This window comes from Penicillium chermesinum (genome assembly GCF_028974085.1).
Source record: "Penicillium chermesinum strain IBT 19713 chromosome Unknown utg000008l:1.0-1752722.0:1.0-1753981.0, whole genome shotgun sequence".
In the NCBI taxonomy this organism is placed as follows: Eukaryota; Fungi; Ascomycota; class Eurotiomycetes; order Eurotiales; family Aspergillaceae; genus Penicillium; species Penicillium chermesinum.
The window spans coordinates 877,320-895,550 of NW_026695318.1; the positions used below are offsets into that span (position 1 = coordinate 877,320).

At 51.1% G+C, this 18,231-nt stretch overlaps 4 protein-coding genes across 4 annotated transcripts; 2 read left to right on the top strand and 2 right to left on the bottom strand.

Annotated features, from left to right (window-relative positions):
- Nucleotides 1–1,366: 1,366 nt before the first annotated feature.
- Nucleotides 1,367–2,857, bottom strand: wetA (developmental regulatory protein WetA; the record flags this gene model as incomplete). The annotated part of the gene is made up of 1 exon (XM_058479415.1): nt 1,367–2,857. The coding sequence occupies one exon, from the start codon at nt 2,855–2,857 to the stop codon at nt 1,367–1,369; it is 1,491 nt and encodes a 496-aa protein (XP_058325983.1).
- A 1,929-nt stretch (nt 2,858–4,786) lies between these two features.
- N7468_010121 (uncharacterized protein) lies at nt 4,787–5,567 on the bottom strand (the record flags this gene model as incomplete). Its single annotated transcript, XM_058479416.1, has 4 exons — nt 4,787–5,004; nt 5,061–5,139; nt 5,195–5,493; nt 5,543–5,567. The coding sequence occupies 4 exons, from the start codon at nt 5,565–5,567 to the stop codon at nt 4,787–4,789; spliced, it is 621 nt and encodes a 206-aa protein (XP_058325984.1).
- A 2,050-nt stretch (nt 5,568–7,617) lies between these two features.
- N7468_010122 (uncharacterized protein) lies at nt 7,618–8,838 on the top strand (the record flags this gene model as incomplete). The annotated part of the gene is made up of 1 exon (XM_058479417.1): nt 7,618–8,838. The coding sequence occupies one exon, from the start codon at nt 7,618–7,620 to the stop codon at nt 8,836–8,838; it is 1,221 nt and encodes a 406-aa protein (XP_058325985.1).
- Nucleotides 8,839–13,660: 4,822 nt separating this feature from the next.
- Nucleotides 13,661–17,443, top strand: N7468_010123 (uncharacterized protein; the record flags this gene model as incomplete). The annotated part of the gene is made up of 1 exon (XM_058479418.1): nt 13,661–17,443. One exon carries the CDS (start codon nt 13,661–13,663, stop codon nt 17,441–17,443), a length of 3,783 nt encoding a protein of 1,260 aa, XP_058325986.1.
- Nucleotides 17,444–18,231: the final 788 nt, after the last annotated feature.

The window sequence follows — 18,231 nt, forward strand, 5'->3', positions numbered from 1 at the left end:
TTGAAGTTGGTAAGTAGCAAACATACCTTTAAATCCCCACCATGTAGGGTAATAGGAGGGCAAACGGAAGGTATATGCTGTGAGCTGTAGGCATAGAAGGTAGGAAATAAATATGAAAAAAAGTAGGTGTCGTAAGGGCTTAAATAATTTTTTAGCGGATATAAGGAAAGTTAATAAAAACACCTAACAGGTGGAAATGGTTAGGGGAATGCTACGAAAGGCTAGAAATTGAACTCGAAAATTCGAGCACCATGGAAATTGTTGTCTTATTAGCTTTGGAGCCTACCGAAACTGCCTTAAGATATCTACCTTAACCGGTACTTTGCAGATTTCAATATTACTGGTCGGACCTTAACTCTTAGCGTAATCTAATGTATAATATAAAGGGACTAATTTGAGCATCACATAGAGGTTCTCCCTCTTGTACTTTTCTGTAGCTCTAGTATCTCAAACCTTGGTACTACGACGTTGCGCTACATCTGCCTACTAGGTGCCATTCTCCGTGGGCACTTTGGGGCTCTGTAAAATATGCTCCCTAGGCTCCTCTGGGCTGAGTCTGTAACTTATTCTCCCAGGTTATCCAATAATAATAGTCTTACTCTTTTGAATTAGGCCGCCACTGGGAGTTATTCAATTGTGCTATTTCGGTTCCACAAGATCATTTGGTACAGTATAGAGCCTAGATGTTTAAGAACAGCGTAGAACTGCTTCCTCCACTTCCAAATTAGCAGGCCCCAGATTGGACATTTGCCTAAAATTCGTTCTATCGGTGTACCAGGAATATGGGTTTGTGGATTTTCTCATTTCAAACCGGCAATACCAATTGCCAACTGGTCCATCACAGGACTGTTTTTTAGAGTCAAACTTCGAGATCACCCCATGACCATTGTGATTTATTCTTGTACTGTGATTTGGAGAAGTTTGTCAGAAGCCCAGTGTCTTGTTCTTTTCCAAGTTCAAGTTTTAGACCAGACCTACATGGTTCTGAGCTATCCAGAATTTTTGAACAAGGCCTTTAGGCTGGATTCGCCTCTTGGTCTTGATTTTGAGATTCAACCTTGGGATATTTCCTCCTAGTAGCGCTGGCGCTGGCACTAGCGACCTTAAAGAACATGGACCCAAAGACATTAGACGGTTGCCCAAGATCTGAAGATATTAAAGATTACAAAGGAAAGTTTTGAAATCTCCACATAGTAGTGGCAAAGACACATATATGAATGTCTAGATTAATAGTACATCTAACATTGTGGGGTATAACCCGCGGTAAAGCAAAAACACCAAACGACCAAAGCAAACCCAATGATATCAACGCCGGCTTTAACGAAAATCAAAAGGACAAGAAATAATTATTTTTGCGACCTTGTGGTCAGCAGAAGACAGCCTCGAGGGCTTCAACATCACCACCCGCATTGCGGACAGCGATCAGAGCAGCTTCGCTCAACTTGCGGCGCTTGTCACGGGCCTCCTGTTCCCGTCGTGCCTTGGTCTTGGAGCTACCCGATGGTGCGACACCGGTAAGGATTCGCTGGTGGTCGTTGGCAGTGAAGTTGACAAACGATACATTCACTGACGACTTGGAGCCTCGTGGGCTGGTTGACTTGGCCGTCTTGGGGCCGTTCATGCTCTGGCCGGAGAGTTTGCGGCCATGTGCGCGGCGTTGCGTGGCCTTTGTGGCTCTGGATGTGGGGGAGAGGGAGGGAGAGCGGGAGGGACCGACTTGGGCGGTGTTGGGAGTGACGAATTTATGGTTGTGGGCGGGCAGCATGTTGGAGAAGGACGAGCCGGCAGAAATATCAAATGAGGGATCCATTTGGATCATGAGGCCACCCTGCATCATGTCGTTTTGGCAGGAGACACCTGGCATCTGGCGCTGAGTAGTGGGAGATGAAACCATGTTCTGGTATGATGGCTGCTGTTGCGCAACCCGGGGAGCCATGGGTGACCACCACGTCTGGTCGTGGGCCTGGATATCGGGGGTGAAAGAGAGAGAAGAGGCGCCAAGGGTATCTGACTGCCATGATGAGATGGAGTTGGGGTCTGAAGAGTGCGAGGAGAAGATTTCGTCTGCAGAGGGTGGGCTGGAATTTGTCAAAGCCACAGAGCCTGGATGGCTCATATACTGTTGTTGGTGTCGCGCAAGAGCGCCGACGGATGGAGATGACATAGAAACAGCAGGAGATTGCTGAAAGAAGTGAGGTGCCAGTTCGGCAGAGTCTCTGTGATTCATGGTGCCTTCGGGAATGTTCTCATGCTTGACGAGAAGATCAGTGGGTGGGGGAGATAAAGGAAGACGGTCGTCAGAGCCAGCCAGGTTGAAGTTCTGAATGCGCTGGGCCCATGCCTCTGGATAAGCCATTCTTCCTTTTGGGGTACTTGAACGTATCAAGCTAGGAGAGAAGCTTTGCTTGCGCAAGATTGTCCGGCGCTCATTCGTGTCGCGATGGCGGATAGACTTGGGAGTCACGAGTGCACTTTTGGTGACCTTGCGTCGGGGAGTAGCTGGGGGTGTGGAAGGAGAAGTGGTAGGAAGCTCGTTGGATCCTGCAGGGCCGGACGAAACCTCAAAGTGATTCACGGCAAGATCCGAGAGGGAAGAAGGAAGGACAGGATCTTGGAAAAATTGAGCACTGTCATCTTGAAGGGACCACTCGTTACTCCAAGGTTGCGGTGATGATTGATGGCGTTTAGAAGTGGAGTCGGGGGAATGATCGCCACCATCGCTTGAAAGCGGGTCCAGAGGGAAAAACTGGTCCAAGTCGCCAGACAGGTCTTTGTGGCCATCCGGGCCCGAAGACTCCATATCGACATATTGGTTGAATAAGTCATTGAACGAATGATCGTACGGTTGAGCGAACATGTTGGCTGGTTTGGTTTCCGTTTGCGGAAAAGACAAGCGGGTAATGGGACGAACACCCGGAGAAGAAGCCTAGCGGACGTTTATGATTGGAGGGACCAAGAAAACCGAAGGCTTCGAGGTGACAAGATTAGGGCTCGATCTGAGGATGATCGGCGCGTTGCAAAAGAAATGCAAATAGTGCAAAAAGGGCTGAGGGAAGCTTGTTTGATAGTTTGACAATCAATCAAAACACTGCAGAGTATGCAAAGGATACAAAGCAAACAAACAGATTCGGGCGACTATTTGAACTGTTGCTGGCCCGACCAGCCCTCGCATTTTAGCATACATTCCTCACAGATCGGGATGAAGTGAAGAATGCGCCGTGAATGTTCCGGTTGGCCGAGCGCTGGATCCACCAGGCCTGCGAGGAATGACCAACCTCATCTGGAGAGCTTCCAAGCTAATGGAAGTCTTATCCAGTGTATTTGGCCCACTTCTATCATGAACTCCCCCGGATAGCCACCGGATAGAATGTAACCTTCTGCGGCTAGGCCTAGAGCGGTGCGTACTTGAATAAGTGGAAGTGGCGGGCATGGAGGAAACATGCCCATGAGCGAATCAAGCCGCTGGATCAACCTGAGTATGATTCTCTAGCGGCTAATAGAGGGGCCCTTGGGTGGATGGATCATGGATCGGAACCCTCGCCGAGCCCACATCTCGAGGGACCAGGAGATACCCGCTTCCCGAGCTTTTCCGTTCAGTGTAAACGTCATGACATGGATGTTATAATCATCCATAGCTCGAACAAAATTCGGAGGGTGGAAGACTTGGCAATTCAGCGACCTTTGTGGCTGTTCTATTCTATTATTGGTGGCTTCTGGTTTCTATTCACACCATAGTACCTCAACTAATTCCCGACGCTGATAAGGCGTTGGAATGTGTGTTGGAATGCTGTCACCGACTGTGGCTGGGTGGAATGCTACGCTCGCTCCGATTATGCATTGAAGATTCTTTTGCTCTTCGAACGGGAATGATTGACACCTCAGGCGTTCCAGTGAGGAATAATGTGCGTGGGCCAAGCTTGGGAGCTTGCATCTGGAGAAGATCGTCAGTCATGGCTCTATCCGAGCTTCTCGAAGCACTCCAATGGCCTTTATCTATCAGTCCTGATAGGTGATTCGAGATGTCCTTATCTTCAGCCTCTTGTCGAATGCAGCGTGCTGATCCTTGTGAGCCATTTTTAGCTCTCTCATAGTACAAGCTGCAGATCACCGAGTCAAAACGGCCAGTAGGACATAGTGGCCGAGGCACATAACCCTCTGATAGGACCTCTCTCGTGACCCCTGCATAGGCTGTTTTGGTCCCACTGCATTGCTTTGATCATCCAGGTTCGTGGTGAGAGTTTTGATTCTCGTGGAAGAATCTCTGCCGATAAGAACTCCGTAGCATTCACCTACGAATTGAATATTGTAACTAATTTTGATTATTAGTATATTATTGTTAACTACCAGCGAACACTAGATTCATATAATCTTGGGAATTATTTTGATCCCAAAGAGCTTGGGAGCCAAACGCATCGTATAGTATATCCTCTCCTTCGTTTATGTTCTATGTACATATCTTATTTCTGGGGAGGAGAACGTACTTCTGGGTTTACAACCTTCCCCCTAGGAGTCGCTTATCATTTCTGACCGGAAGCGAAAGACAAAATAGAGGCTATAATGGGGCCCGTTGTGTCAGCTATCCTGAAGCTCAAGAGAGGCGGCGAACTATGAGTGGTGGTGAGAGGAGTAGAGCAGGGGAGACATGTGAGGCGACAATGGGCCCCAAGGCACTCATCTCTCCACTACCTTGGCAACTCCCTATTCTTTGAGAACCAACATGAACATGAATGTACCAAAGCAAGTGCTAAACCAGGGATCGCTCACAAAGACCTATTAAAAGGTGTAATTAGTTAGGGATACCAAAATCCTTCGCACTGGGAGATCCTTCCCGCAACTGGCTAATGTCTTTTGTGTTAAGATTCACAGACGAATTCTCAGGCGCAGCATCCGAGATAGCAGTCATGAACCCAGCTGAGTTTGCCCTATCATCAGAGACTTTCTCGGTCAGGCCCATAGTCTCCGTAATCATGCCAAGCATATCTGCCGTAACGAGACTCTTTACAACTTTAAGCAAGCTGCCAAAAACATTGAGTAGGAAAGTGAGGTCATTAGTGCCGTACCCTGCGGGCTCTGTTCCATCCGTGCCCACGGTAACGCTCTTTCACCAGTGCTGGAATCATATAGAACAGTGTCGTACTCCTGGAGCCACATGTATGCTTTCAGTGGTTCATAACTCTCCGTTTTAGCCATATACTCCTGCGCCAGCCCGCGATGGGCGTCGGACGGACAGCGCCCGATCCTTATCATCATCAGAGACCGTGACAAACTTCTTGTAAAGGTCTCGCGTGCCATTCATACCGAATAGCTGTTTCGGAAATAGTGTGATAGCACGGCCAACGACATTTACGCCATGGTTCCAGGGCTCGTTATACCACCAGCGTTCGTTGGCATATCTTTCTGCAAACTTGCCAGTCAAGCGATCTGACGTTTTGACGCAAAGGAACTCATGTCGATTTTCAGCATCACGTCTAATGAGAAGGGTGACCTTCTTGGCTGCAGCATAGCCTCCTGATCCAGAAATTGTGATGGCAGGATTACTCACCTTCGGAGCGCGGATGACCAGCCATTGATTTCTGGACTTTCGATTGGCTTCATCTATTATACTCCAGCCATTCGAATTTCAAGCCATTGTCGCGTACGCTTTTGAAGAATCCCCAGTCCTAAGAGTAGTCGAAAGTGTATGGCCCGATCGTAACCGTCATGACGCTGGCATTGCCACGAGGAATTTTTATGTTAAGGTCAAATAGGCACATATCTTCCTTATCGTGGTCGAAAACCGTCCCTTGGCTACCACACCCTGCTGAAAAGTACTGCAGAAAACTAGTTGCTCCAAGCACCCCCTAGACCGTTGAGTGATTCTTAGCCAACTGAAAAAATCTTAAAATACCGAAGAGTCAGTGCCGCTTCTCTGTCGCTCTGGTGTCTAGATGGCCTACCAGCCGGCTTTCGCAGACTGTCATTATGAAAAGCAGGTAATGAGCAAAGGACGCGTCCCGTCCGATTTCCTTTCAGTGGACATAAAAGATCAACACCCTATGTTGACTTGAGCTAGCAGGCTAGAGAGATCGGATATCTGGGTGTAGCCTGATGCCCAAGGCTCATTATTCGTGTTGATGGGTCTGGAAAGGGCAGCTGATGAATCTGTGTTATGAGTGCCATTGCTAGTGTTCCATTTATAATGCCCGATGTTTCATTCTGTAGCTTGCGTGTTGGGCACGAGACCAAGAGGCTCAAGAAAAGTCGGGAGGCACAGTAGTATCCACATCTGTTTCTTCATGGGGATCATTTGCCTTATGATCGAGCGACGGACAACCTGGTGGATGTTTGTAAGTAGCATTCAGGTTCAATCCAAACAGTCTATAAGCATGGAGCTGGCCCAGTTCGTCATTCTATCCTATCGTAATTATGCAGAGTCTAATGAAGGCTCTATCAGAAGGCAAATGTACAATTCCCATCCCACGTAGAGAATATTGCTCTCCTGATCATCCCGTGGGTGAAGTATCTGGCTTGTAAATGGGACTGGGCATGATCAGGTCGGGACAAGGAATCATTGGGAGTACTAGGAATAGCCAACGCTGGACATCAGGTAGGCATGAAATCGGCAAGATACGCCTCAGCACAGCCCATGAAACCCCCACCTATACCCCTGTGACCAGACGATGGTCCTAATTGCAGATGACAAACCGGCTCGCGCGGCTCCTTGCAACAAAGGTCGGCTTAGTCACAATGACGAACTCTCCGAGGTCAGCCCTGAAGAACCCTTTCGAGTGACGGAGGCGAGAAAACCAGGTTCTAGCAAAAGCTAGCCGCTTCGTTTTAGGCATCTTCTGATCAAGAGGTCATTTGATTATCTGTCTTACAGCCCGTGTTTAGGCCGACACTTCAGGCCCGCGCTCTTGCTCATCCTTCCCTCCAACATCCGGGACCCCCGTATGACTCAACCCCTCTAATTCATTCACCTGCGCACCCCGCGTAACGTGGGTTCCTTTCCTTCCCGATCTTCGGGAACTTCATTTCGATCTTCTCTTCGTCTCACACCGGAATTGATCCCTGGGAGGACCGCCCACATTCAGGCTTGCGCTTCAGCATTCTCGTGCCGTTTTCGTCTCTGAGACTCGGGCCCCCTTCCAACATCGCGCCTGACTTGTGCGATCCATCTTTTCAACATCCACGCATCGCTTTTCTCCCCGAACCCCTCTCCTCCCCACTGCTTGAGGCTACCCTTCAAACAACTGCACCAACAGCCAGCCGTCGCCCTCAACCCCACCCGATCGCAGAGACCGGGTGTCCTTCAACGTACAACATTCAAATACACACAATCCATCAACATGTACTCTCTATTCCGTGAGGTCAGCCTCATTAAGGAGTACCCCTAAGTTATCACACGATCCACGTGTGCCTCACAATGGACTTTTCTTTGTGCCTTGGAGGCTTCCGACGCCGCTTTCATTCGAATATCCTTATCTCCTACTGAACCCTCGATCAATCACGCGCCTCGCGCCTGTTGTTTCTCGTTTCTCTGCAGCGAGAGAGATTCCAGGAACGAGCGATACCACAAACACCCAAACTACTACCAACCGCACTGTGCGACCCACCGCCTAGGAATAAAAGCCCGAAATGACAACTATTCAAACTCGCCGGGAGTCATGGGACTCTTTATCCTCCACATTTGGCAAGCTTGACGTGTCGTTTTCGCAAGATAGCTCTTACGGTTCCGATGAAGTATCAGTCTCCTCAACCACTACCGCGCCGCTTCCATCCAGTGTCTCGACTGTTAGCGCACCAGACACACCTTCCTTGCAGCCTTTCCTGAAGTCTATCCTCAAAAAGCCTACTTTTGATTCGCTCGAAGACATCGAATATGAGTCGGGCTACGAATCAGACCACATCGAGTTGGAATATGACTCACTTTCCGAAGACAACGATAACCCTGAAAACAGGGACGGAGATCAAAGTGAGAGCGAAAGCGAAGATGACGCTGAAGACGAGGACGATGAGGACGAAGACGATGAAGACGATGAAGACGATGACGACCTCGACTGCGCTTCAGCTGACTTTTCCGACTTCTCTGTTTGGGACGAAGATACAAATGTCGAAGTACCTGAGTCACGAAACGACCACACTGAATCATTTGATGACACTTTCATCGGGTTTGGGGCCTCAGTTCATTTCCACCCCAAGATTGAGTACTTTGATCGTGCCCCCATGGATGAAAGCGAGGAGCCGGATGGTCAAATGACCGCGCATGAAATGATGCTTCTTGCCATGAAGTCGGGCGATTCTCAAAGTTCTTGGCCTCAGCCTGATGGGGACGTCTCAGATGATGAATGTGAAACCGACCATAAAGAATTTGTCGACGATGTCCATATCCGTCTCGAAGACTTCACAGATGAGACTGTCGAAGACGACCGCCGCCAGTTCATCGCTTACATTATTGCAATTCACGGGGACTCAACAAAATACGAGCCTTACCTCAGCGCGCAAGCCAACAACATCCGTCTCGGCCGTAAGGCTGAGTCTCCCGACGATGGCCCACCCATGTACCTCGACACCGTCTCCAATCATGTCATCGGACTCTTCCGACATTTACTTCCTGCAGACGAGCTGAATGCTCTGATTGCAGCCCGCAAAGACCAAAGGTCACAGCACATTCAATCGAAGAGTTCGGAAGCCGGCACGCACGAGCTCACTCACTCACGTCTGCTAAATCAGATTGAGTGCCTCTTACTGGACCGCTTGACAAACGGCCAAGTCGAAATTACGCCGAACGAGTTGAGCTTCTTCGCCAGTGGTGTTCTACATGCTCTCGGTACTAACGACCTGCCACCTTTGGCGTAAGCTATGGACTTCAACGTTCAAGCTAATGAATTTACGATCATGAAAAATGGGATTATGGTTATGCCGCGATCTATTCCGGCGACAGGGCACTACTTGATGTCACTGGGAAAAGTTCGGAAACATGAGTGCAAGGGCATGTCCTTCACACTATTAGCTACTATGGAATAAAAGTGCATTTTTTAAGATTGGAATTCTTGCAAGACTAAGGTACTCTAAGCATGGCTCGAACTTTACCTAAAAAAAGAGAGAGAGAGAGAGAAAGAAAGAAAGAAAGAAAGAAAGAAAGAAAGAAAGAAAGGGCAGGCGGTCCTCGCTTGAATCTCCTTATTGTGGCACTGCTATTAGTCAATGATCTGTGGATACACCAGACGATATTCACTGACACCGCGATCCTTCTGATGAATGTCTAGGGGATAGAAGCATAGAGCATATCCCTCTGAGTCTCCCATAGTTTTATCCTGCTTCAGAGCAAGGCACCCCTCAGTCCAGAGTTGAAAGTCTAGGTCTAGATCTGCCCTGCACCCGTGTTTCTGAAATATTCCACTCCTTTCTTTTGAGGTCTGCATGGCCCACAAGTCACGTCCAATACCCTGACCACGTACAAGCCTGGCCCCAGTCTAATCATGCAGGATCAAGACACACCTAAAATCTCCGAGATCATTTCCCGATTACTACTCCGAAGCTTCCCAAACTACAAACTCGAGCTCCGAGTTGCTCCCTAGGCTTCAAGTTCAAGTTGCTCCCTGCGAACAATTCACAAAGGCGCCCGTAACATTGAAACAGCCAGTTGACCGACTACAACAAGATCAACAAAGAGGACTCAGCTCAGACCTACCTCGCTCACTCTTTCTCCTTAATTAAGAACCTAACTAACTACCAGCACCGGACCAAAGCTCCCGTCAAACATGAAACACCCGCAGTCGCACCCCCCAATCTAATCCCAGGCCCCCGCTACCACCTGGTCCTTGCCACCCCTGTCACGCTGATCAACTCCAGCTTTCCAAGGATGCAGAAACACCGGCGACGCAGGGGCAGTCTCTAACAACGCTGATACTCGAAGGAAAGCCAGAGGAAGAATGCCGTTGACGGAGAATTTCGAATTTCGAGGTTCCTTCCGCTTAGGGCAGGGATGCGCGAGCTCGTGTGTGCGGTCTGTGCTTGAACGTCTGGTTTTTGCGCCGTTGGCATGATTCAGAGGATCTGTCAAGCTTGGGTGTGGTGGGCATACGGTTTAACTGGTGTTCATCTCAACGTTGCTCTAGCTCGTACGGTCTTATTAGGACCTGCGTGACGATGCATGTTTCCGAGTCCCCGAGTGCATTTCCTGATGGCTTGGAGCTCCGTTTGTGGATATGTTGGTGGATGTGGCCAAGGAATAGGAGTAGGCAGAATTTTGCACATGTTTCTCGGAGCTCCTAGCCATGCTACAGGTGGGTTTCTAGCACTGAGGGGATTGCGGGACACAGGTGGAGGGAGGATTCTATTCGACTGGGAATACCCAGAATACGGAGACATATGTGGTGTTTAAAGTTGAATGGAACATATGTAGCCTAATACTACTACTAGTCATTTGGCGCCTCGCGTCTCCAATGTGAAGGCCCGGCCACTGCATGTTAGCATCGATTTGAATATGCCGTGTGCAAGCTGTACTAGGTCGCTATGCAGGGCCTCGTGTGACTGCGACGCTCAATCGAATATGCGGAGGGTAACCGAGACTGCAGAAGCTATTAGCTCCCGTGTCGATCTCAGCGGGGCCACAAACATCAAGTCCACATGTGGCTTTTGCAGGTGAGTAGATCATAATCTTGCACCATGCGGTGAGTGTGATGGAGTCTTTTACCTCGTCTCCTCTCGAATACGAGCGTGGGTACCACAGGTGAGGAGCTACAGCAGCATGGATGTCTGCACAACCCGCAGGTTGACACATCCAAGGCCGTACCCCTGATCTTCTGGACTTCCTGCAGTCAGTACATAGTCCGACCCGGAAAAATACACTGTCCGCCCAAAAATCGATCCCTTCTAGAAACCCGTCTAACCCGCGCTAACGAAGCCACATAGAAACCACGTGAGAACAAGGTCGTTATGCAGCCCCCTTCTAGTCCCCCCAAAAGAGGCAAACGCCCTCCCCGAAGCCCCCACTGCGCACCAGGTACATACCCCATATGCGGAGTCGCCTTGGCTCTGAGCATTGGAGCCTGACAGCGGACGGGGAGAAAGTGGGCCGGCGAGCTCCCACGGAAAAGGGGAGGAAGAAAGACTTTTCCCGCCAAGAATCAGGTTTTGCGCCGTCGATCAGTCCACCCTCCAACAGAAACCAGAGAGACAGCGCAGCGATGAGGTCCTCCCTTGCTTTCTTAGTAAGGATACTAGCTCCGCTGACCTACGCTCAAGCACGCTCACGGGCTCTCGCCTGCGGGGTTAGTCCCGCAGGCGCAGACGATCGCTCTTTCATTGATGGAGCTACGTAGATTGGACCTGGACCTCCCTGTGACGGGGCGAAGTAGAATCTGTTCCTCCGGCGTCCTATAAGACTACGAGATACGGTCCGCAAGTAAGATGCAGGGATCGGAGGGGGCTGAAGAGCTTGATCGGAGCCAATGACGAACGAGAACGGCCAATAGAGGCCTGCATGGGCGTGGAATCTGATATATCGGCGGTCATGCGCGGAGAATAACCCTGAGCCGGTCCGGTTGACAAATCTACTATTATAACTACGTGATTAGTTAGTTAGTTAACCAGCGAGGACTTAGTTACTAACTATATAGCAGCGGGGTGCAGTTACCTTAATCTCGACGATCTTCTCTCCCCCTTTTATCCTCCCCACGCCCTAGTGCGGAGTCAACAGTGGTTGCGACCCGGAGATGATCATTGGTTGTTCTGCTCGTCGATATGGTGAGCAGACGATATTCTCTGATTATTGGGTCAGGGGAGCGTGGTCGAGCTGACCGCTCCTTGGTGGCGGTACTTATGGGGGTACTTTGGAAGATTTCGTCTGTGATACTGAGTTACCGGGGAATTCCATGTGCGTTCTGGGTAATGCAGGGGTGCGAGGGTGACGACACTCATTCGCACACACCAGACTGCATCAGAAGATACTGTCCCGGGCGAGCGGTCTCGTTGTCTCGGAACGTGCGTGTTCTGGAGCTTGATTCGACGAGGACCAATAAGCTAGACCAGCCACAAATCTCAGACCATTTTCAGACTCGGCATCTTAATCGCGCAGAGGCTTGTATCTCCGAATCAGTATTGCGCGATGTGAGCATGTGGCCCTAGGGTTTGATTAATTGATTAGTTTGCAGGTTCCATCGTGGTCGAACCAGTAATCGTCCTCGGCTGATAAGCCCTCGGATTCAGGTACTGGCCCTAGTACGGTTAGAGGCGTTCAAAGAGACTAAACATCACTTCGACTGCATTGCAGGAGCAAACGGACGCGCAGCTCGAGTTTCTATAATTGCGTTAGAGAAGGATTGTCGCATTTGGGGGCCACTGCACGAATGTTCCATGCCTTTTGGATGATCGCCTACTCCGAGGAAGGGAACGTGTTGGAGACAAGAGCGGGGCTGAGCGAGAGAAGCAGACTGATTTGTGCAGACGGGCGGAAGGTGGGTCCCACGGCCAATTTGGAGCGCCATCCAACCCGCAACAGCAGGCCTGTCTTCGCTCTTCCTGGCAGCAGTCTGATAATTGGATGACTATATATGACCATCTTTTTTGCGAATTGATTCCAAATTGAACCTGCACAAGTGCCAAGGGTCGAGCGGGAAGATAATTAGAATCATTCAATAATGCGTACGAATGAGGACAAGCGCGAAAGACTAAACGCCCCGTCGGGCCCCGCTGTCCACGATTGATTGGCGGCGGCTGTTCCTGATTGGCGGCAGTCAATAGGGAAGCGGGGCACAGAGGCTGCTCTGGGGCCGATCGTGCTCTTCCATGGGCCCTGCTTCTTCCCCCCTGGTCCTCCCATAGGACACCTGCGCTCTTTGGCCCGTGGTTACGAGGCTGGGGCTCAGGTACTCGGAAGCGTTCAAGGGGAAGCAATTGGTTGGATCCAATATCTCGGCTACAGTTTATCAAACGATGAGAACCCGCCACCTCCGTGCACCTTTATGCTTGAGGTGTGGAAGAGAGGGGCTTTGAACAAAAAGACCCGATGTCAAAGACAAGCGAGCGCTTCTCTGGAAGCACATGGTTTTTAGAACTGGGGAGGAGGGAAAGAGGGCGCAGATGAAGAAAGAAAATTGGGCGTGGGGATTGATAATGGCGTCCTTTGGTGCCAGATGGAGACAATGGGCAGACTACTGCAGGCAATGAATGATCCCACGTTCCGTCCGTTTGAGCTCCATAAATTATTCTTTATTCCGGTAGTCTAGTCCGGACTGCTCCAGCAGGGCTCCACTAGGGTCATCTGAAGACTGCCCTCTTAACTCCTGAATCGTTCCCCCTTCTCTTCCCATCCACGTTGAAGACGAAATTCGCCCCAGTTGTCCGGGTATGTAGACCTCCCCTCGAACCACGCACCTGCATTAGTATAGGGGCCAGGAGTGACGTTGCTGTCGTGCTACTAGGGGCGAAGCAGCCACCAAAAAAAGGCCCCCCGACGATCTCCAGCCAGAGTACAAGTTGTCAGACTGACGGGTGCACAGGATGATTTAGAAATTTGATTCCTACCCAGTCCTGCTTCATTTCCGTGAACCAGGGCCGGAGCCCATCACCATTTCAAGGGCCTACAGAAAAAACAAAAAGAAAGTTTGGCCGAGCAGTTGGACTCAAAATCTCCTTCGAAAAAAAAGAAAAAGAAAAACACAGTCTCACATCGACCATGCAATACTACAAAGCTTCCGACTCCCTGGACACCGGAAGCATGACACGTTCCCGCACCAGCAGTATCTCCAGCGACTCGCAACACCCCCGAGTCGGCCTTATGTCCCCTCCTCCTCCTGTGCGCCCATCGCCTGCCTTTATTTCTCCTACGGCCGCCTCCGATATCATTACTTCCGACCAGGAATTTAACACCGCGGACTTTGTCGCCAAAGATGAGGAAACCGGCGCCAGCGCAGATGCGGAAGTCACCCCCGCGGCGCTGGCCCTCTTAAACGGTTTCCTAGATAATCTCTTGTATAATATTCTTGGGGCTTCAAAATCTACACAGCTCGCCTGTATCCGGGCCACCCTCCCGGACGTTCTAAAACCGCGTCTCGCCTCGGAAGTGGTCGCGACCGCCGACGAGGAATTAAGCGAATACATGGGCGGCGCGGAGGACGAGGAAACCGAATTTCGCGGAGGACAGGAACCGGGCGGAGATTTCGACCTGGTCCACTCGTGGAAACTGACTCGTCTACGGTGTATGGTATACACTCGCCTTGGGGACATGGAGGAAGAGGACGAGGATGAGTACATTGCAAGCGAAGGGCTGGGCGATACCGACGCTACTCCTCGTCGTTTTTCCAGCCATGTCGACAACATCACCCCGGCAGCAGCGATCTTCCTCACCTCAATCATCGAACACATCGGCGAGCGGGCTCTCGTGATTGCAGGCGAAACCGCACGTTCACGGCTGTCCGCGAAACTAAACGATGGCGACGAATCGGACGGGGTGGAAGGCCGGAAACGTATCGCGCAGCTGATTGTGGAGGATCTCGATATGGAGAAGTTAGCCTTAAATGCTACCCTGGGCCGGCTATGGCGCACATGGAGGAAACGCAGGCGCAGTCCGACCCTGTCGCACACACTGTCGCGCGAGTCGATGCGCCGCCCGCGCTATTCCAGCATTGCCCACAGCCGCAAGAGCAGCATTGCTACCATCGAGGAGCCGGTGACTCCCCGGGACCCGGTCGAGCTGGAGGCTCAGGCTCCTTTTGATCCGGCCGACATTCCTCTCCCCATGAGCGATACTGATGTTCAGGAAATCGAGGTGCCCGGATACGTATTGAAGGGTGAGGCCGAGGTGCAGACTATGCAGGCAGTTGTTGCACACAAAGTGCGACCGCGCAGTTTGATGGTGGTACCATCGCCAGTGATGTTGTCAAAGTCCGACAGAGGACCCCTGAGTGCATCTGCGGTGGAAGGAAAGCTTCGCCACTCGCGCTCAAGGTCGTTGCCGAACGCGGAGAAAAACCACCTCCCGCCCCGAGAGGAAGAGACCCCCGAAGAGGCTGGGGAACCAGCCCAGTCATCGCCTAAGTCTGCGCCATGCTCAAGATCGTCCTCTAGAGAGAAGGCGCAACTGGAAACAATGTATGAGGATGATGATGAAGCCGACTTTGTCGATGCGGCGGAGACCGCCCCTAGCACTGCCATTACTACCGTCAAGGAATATGAGGAAGATTCACCCGTCTCTCCTGAGACCGGGGCTTTTCGATATGATCAAGATGGAGATGTCTCTCCGATCTCTCCTGTAACGGAGGAGTTTTTTGAAGAACCCGAAAGGGAGCTTCCGGCGTCGGAAAAGGAAAAGACACGCATGTCTGTTGTTCGCGAGGAAGATGAAGAGGAGGCTACCTCAACACCTGTCAATGTGACCATGGCGACGCTCCGATCTCGTCTCGAGGATGATGACACCGACGATCAATCCGACAGCAAGGACGCGTCAGCCACTAGGAATGTGTCGGTCCAGGACTCGGAGACTATCGAAGGCCAAGGTATGGCAGAGAAGCCTACGCTGACTTCCACGATACAACGGCCTCGGAGAATGTCGAGTAAGGACGCTTCTCTGTCTGCAAATCCAATCATTGCATCAACTAGTGACCCTAATATGCATACCCTCCCGGAGCTGCAAGGGGGTGAGCCCGTACCACCTGCCGTTGATGTCGAGGCTGTCAACTCTTCTAGAACCATTGAAACTATTGATGACGATCGCGATCAAGATATCCATGTTGTGGCATCCACAGCTGTGGTCGCTCCTGCGAGGGATGGTCCCTCTGATATTGCTTCCGAACCCACTGCGACTCCTGCGACTCCCGCGACCCCTCATACTCCAGGAACACCTGGAACCCGGCCACTGTCGACATCAGGAGACAGCGAAAATTCGCACCAGCGCAGCAAACCAAATCGTCTGTCCGTCAGTAACAGTAGTGCGCGCAATTCCCCGACAGCTGAACGAGCCTACGTGCAACGCATGCCTCGCTCAGCCGCATCCGCCTCTATCTCGTCAACGACCCAATCGAAGGCCCGCCGTTCTGAGAGCTTTAGCAGCTCCCGCGGCGGTACACGGCCCATCACCTCTACCTCTTCAAACACTTCTCAGAAGCTCAAGGGCTTGATGGGTCGCTCAGGCCCTGGCGAGTCTCCGTCTCTGCGTCTGCGTAGCTCCTCTGAAACAAGTCGTGCGTCTGGTAGCGGAGAATCTGTCGAGAACGATCTCGATCTGGACAAGCTGATCAACAGCGATGAAACGATTCATTTCACCCTGACTCCCCGCAGCGTCCGAGAAATGAACTTCCCAGATCTCCCCCGCCAGATTCCTCGTTCCGATACTGCGGATACCTCCGACCTGGCCGAGTTCCTGAAGAACACTGGACCGCCAGGAGAGGAAACTCCTGCCAGTACCTCTATCTCATCCCGCGGCGAACAAGGAAAGCCTGATTCTCCAAAGCATATTCCGATTTCTTCAATATCCTCTCGCATGCCGGCGCCACCAGTCCCATCTAAGCCTGTCGCAGCAGGCCCGCAACCCCCTGCCCCGAGAGCGAAAGCCAGTACTTCTTCCATGGCCTCAGCTCGGTCAAACCCCAATCGCCCCAAGCTACAAGCTCGCGCTGCCGCTACTGCTGGCTCTGCGACTTCTGATTTGATTGACTTCATTCGTGAAGGTCCGCCCCAGCCAGATAGCCACCGTATTCCCAGGAATGTCGCGCCATTCCGGAACACCATCGATTCAGAAGATCTTCAGTACGGAGCTGCGCAGACCAACAGGGACTATGCTCCTCGCTCGATCAACAGCACCCAGAGCAGTTCCACTCCTAATAAGTCTGTGACTTCGGTTGGATCGCGCACTGGACTTCTAGATTCATCGAACCGCCCCAGCGGTCAAACCAAGGCTCCTGCGTCGGTTGGTTTGGGACTTTCAGAAGATGCTGGTCCAACCCGCAAACAGCGCCGAGTCCGCGACCCGTACGCCATTGACGACGATGATGACGATGAGCTGTATGATGAGTTGATGAGGAATGAGAAGCCCCAGCGACAGGAGGAGAGCCTCATTGATTTCCTGCGCAGCGAGCCACCTCCTGATTTCGACTCCACGCCCAAGCCTATCATGGTCCCTCCACCTGTGCCCAGTAGCAAGACTTCTGGATTTGGTGGTCGCAGGGTGAGCGATGCGGTCCGGGGCCCAACATCAAAGATGTCTTTGGCCTCGCTACGTTCCACCAACAGCAACAAGCCCCCGCAGACCAGTTACTCGGCCAAGGTTGGCATGGAGCGAGGCCCGGGGCCCGCACCAGCCCGCCAAACTGATACTGGCGCGTTGGCTGATTTCCTCCGCAACACTGGCCCACCTGACACTGCGCCAACCAGATCCATGAGCACTATGAGCCCGAAGGTGAAGGAGGGCGGACTGTCTCGCTTTTTTTTCTCGCCGCAAGAAGGTCGAGGCTTGAAGCGTTGAATCATTGTCCTTTCCTCAACATATTTGATGCTATACTTTTGAGCGTTATTGCCTCATCTAACGATCCACATACTTCATGTCCATCGTTTCGACTATTTGAACGCAACCTTTCACAGATTTCCTGGTGTCTACCTTTTCCCTACGGAGTCTCTTATCTTTTTCCTATAGATCTGCAAGTTTGGAGCCTGTTCCCACCACTCTCTGTTTCTCATGGCTACGCCCTACCTTGTGTCCGAACCTTCATTGACATATTTCCTTTTCCTTGAATACACAGTTACGACTAATATGCACACTTCATTTCATTTTCTTGTTTTCGATTCTACTTTTGGGTCATGGGATACCCTGGTGCCCTCTGTGATTTATTCGAGATACCATGTTTGAAGTTCTGATGCCTGTATTTAAACCTCGACGCTCGAAAGACCATTTCCTTTACCCATTGCTCTTATACAAGATCCATCTCAAGTCGTCGTAAATCTTCATTTCCCAATATTCAAGTTCAACGAGTCCGATATCAGATGTCTATCAAAATGTTATTTTGTCGATTCTTCATTCAATCGCACAACGTAGCCCATGCAAAGCTTGCCAAGAACATGTAGTCCCGAACTTGCGCGCAGTCATTGATGATAAATCCGATAATCCATGCACGCCAATAGTCAATTCAAGGCCCCCCCCCCCCAGTTCCCCACCGAATCAGGCGGGCCATCACTGGGGAAGCCGAGGCATCCTTTGTACCACTCAACTTACTCTCCTCCAGAGCATCACATTTTCCAGAGCTTTATAAATACCCC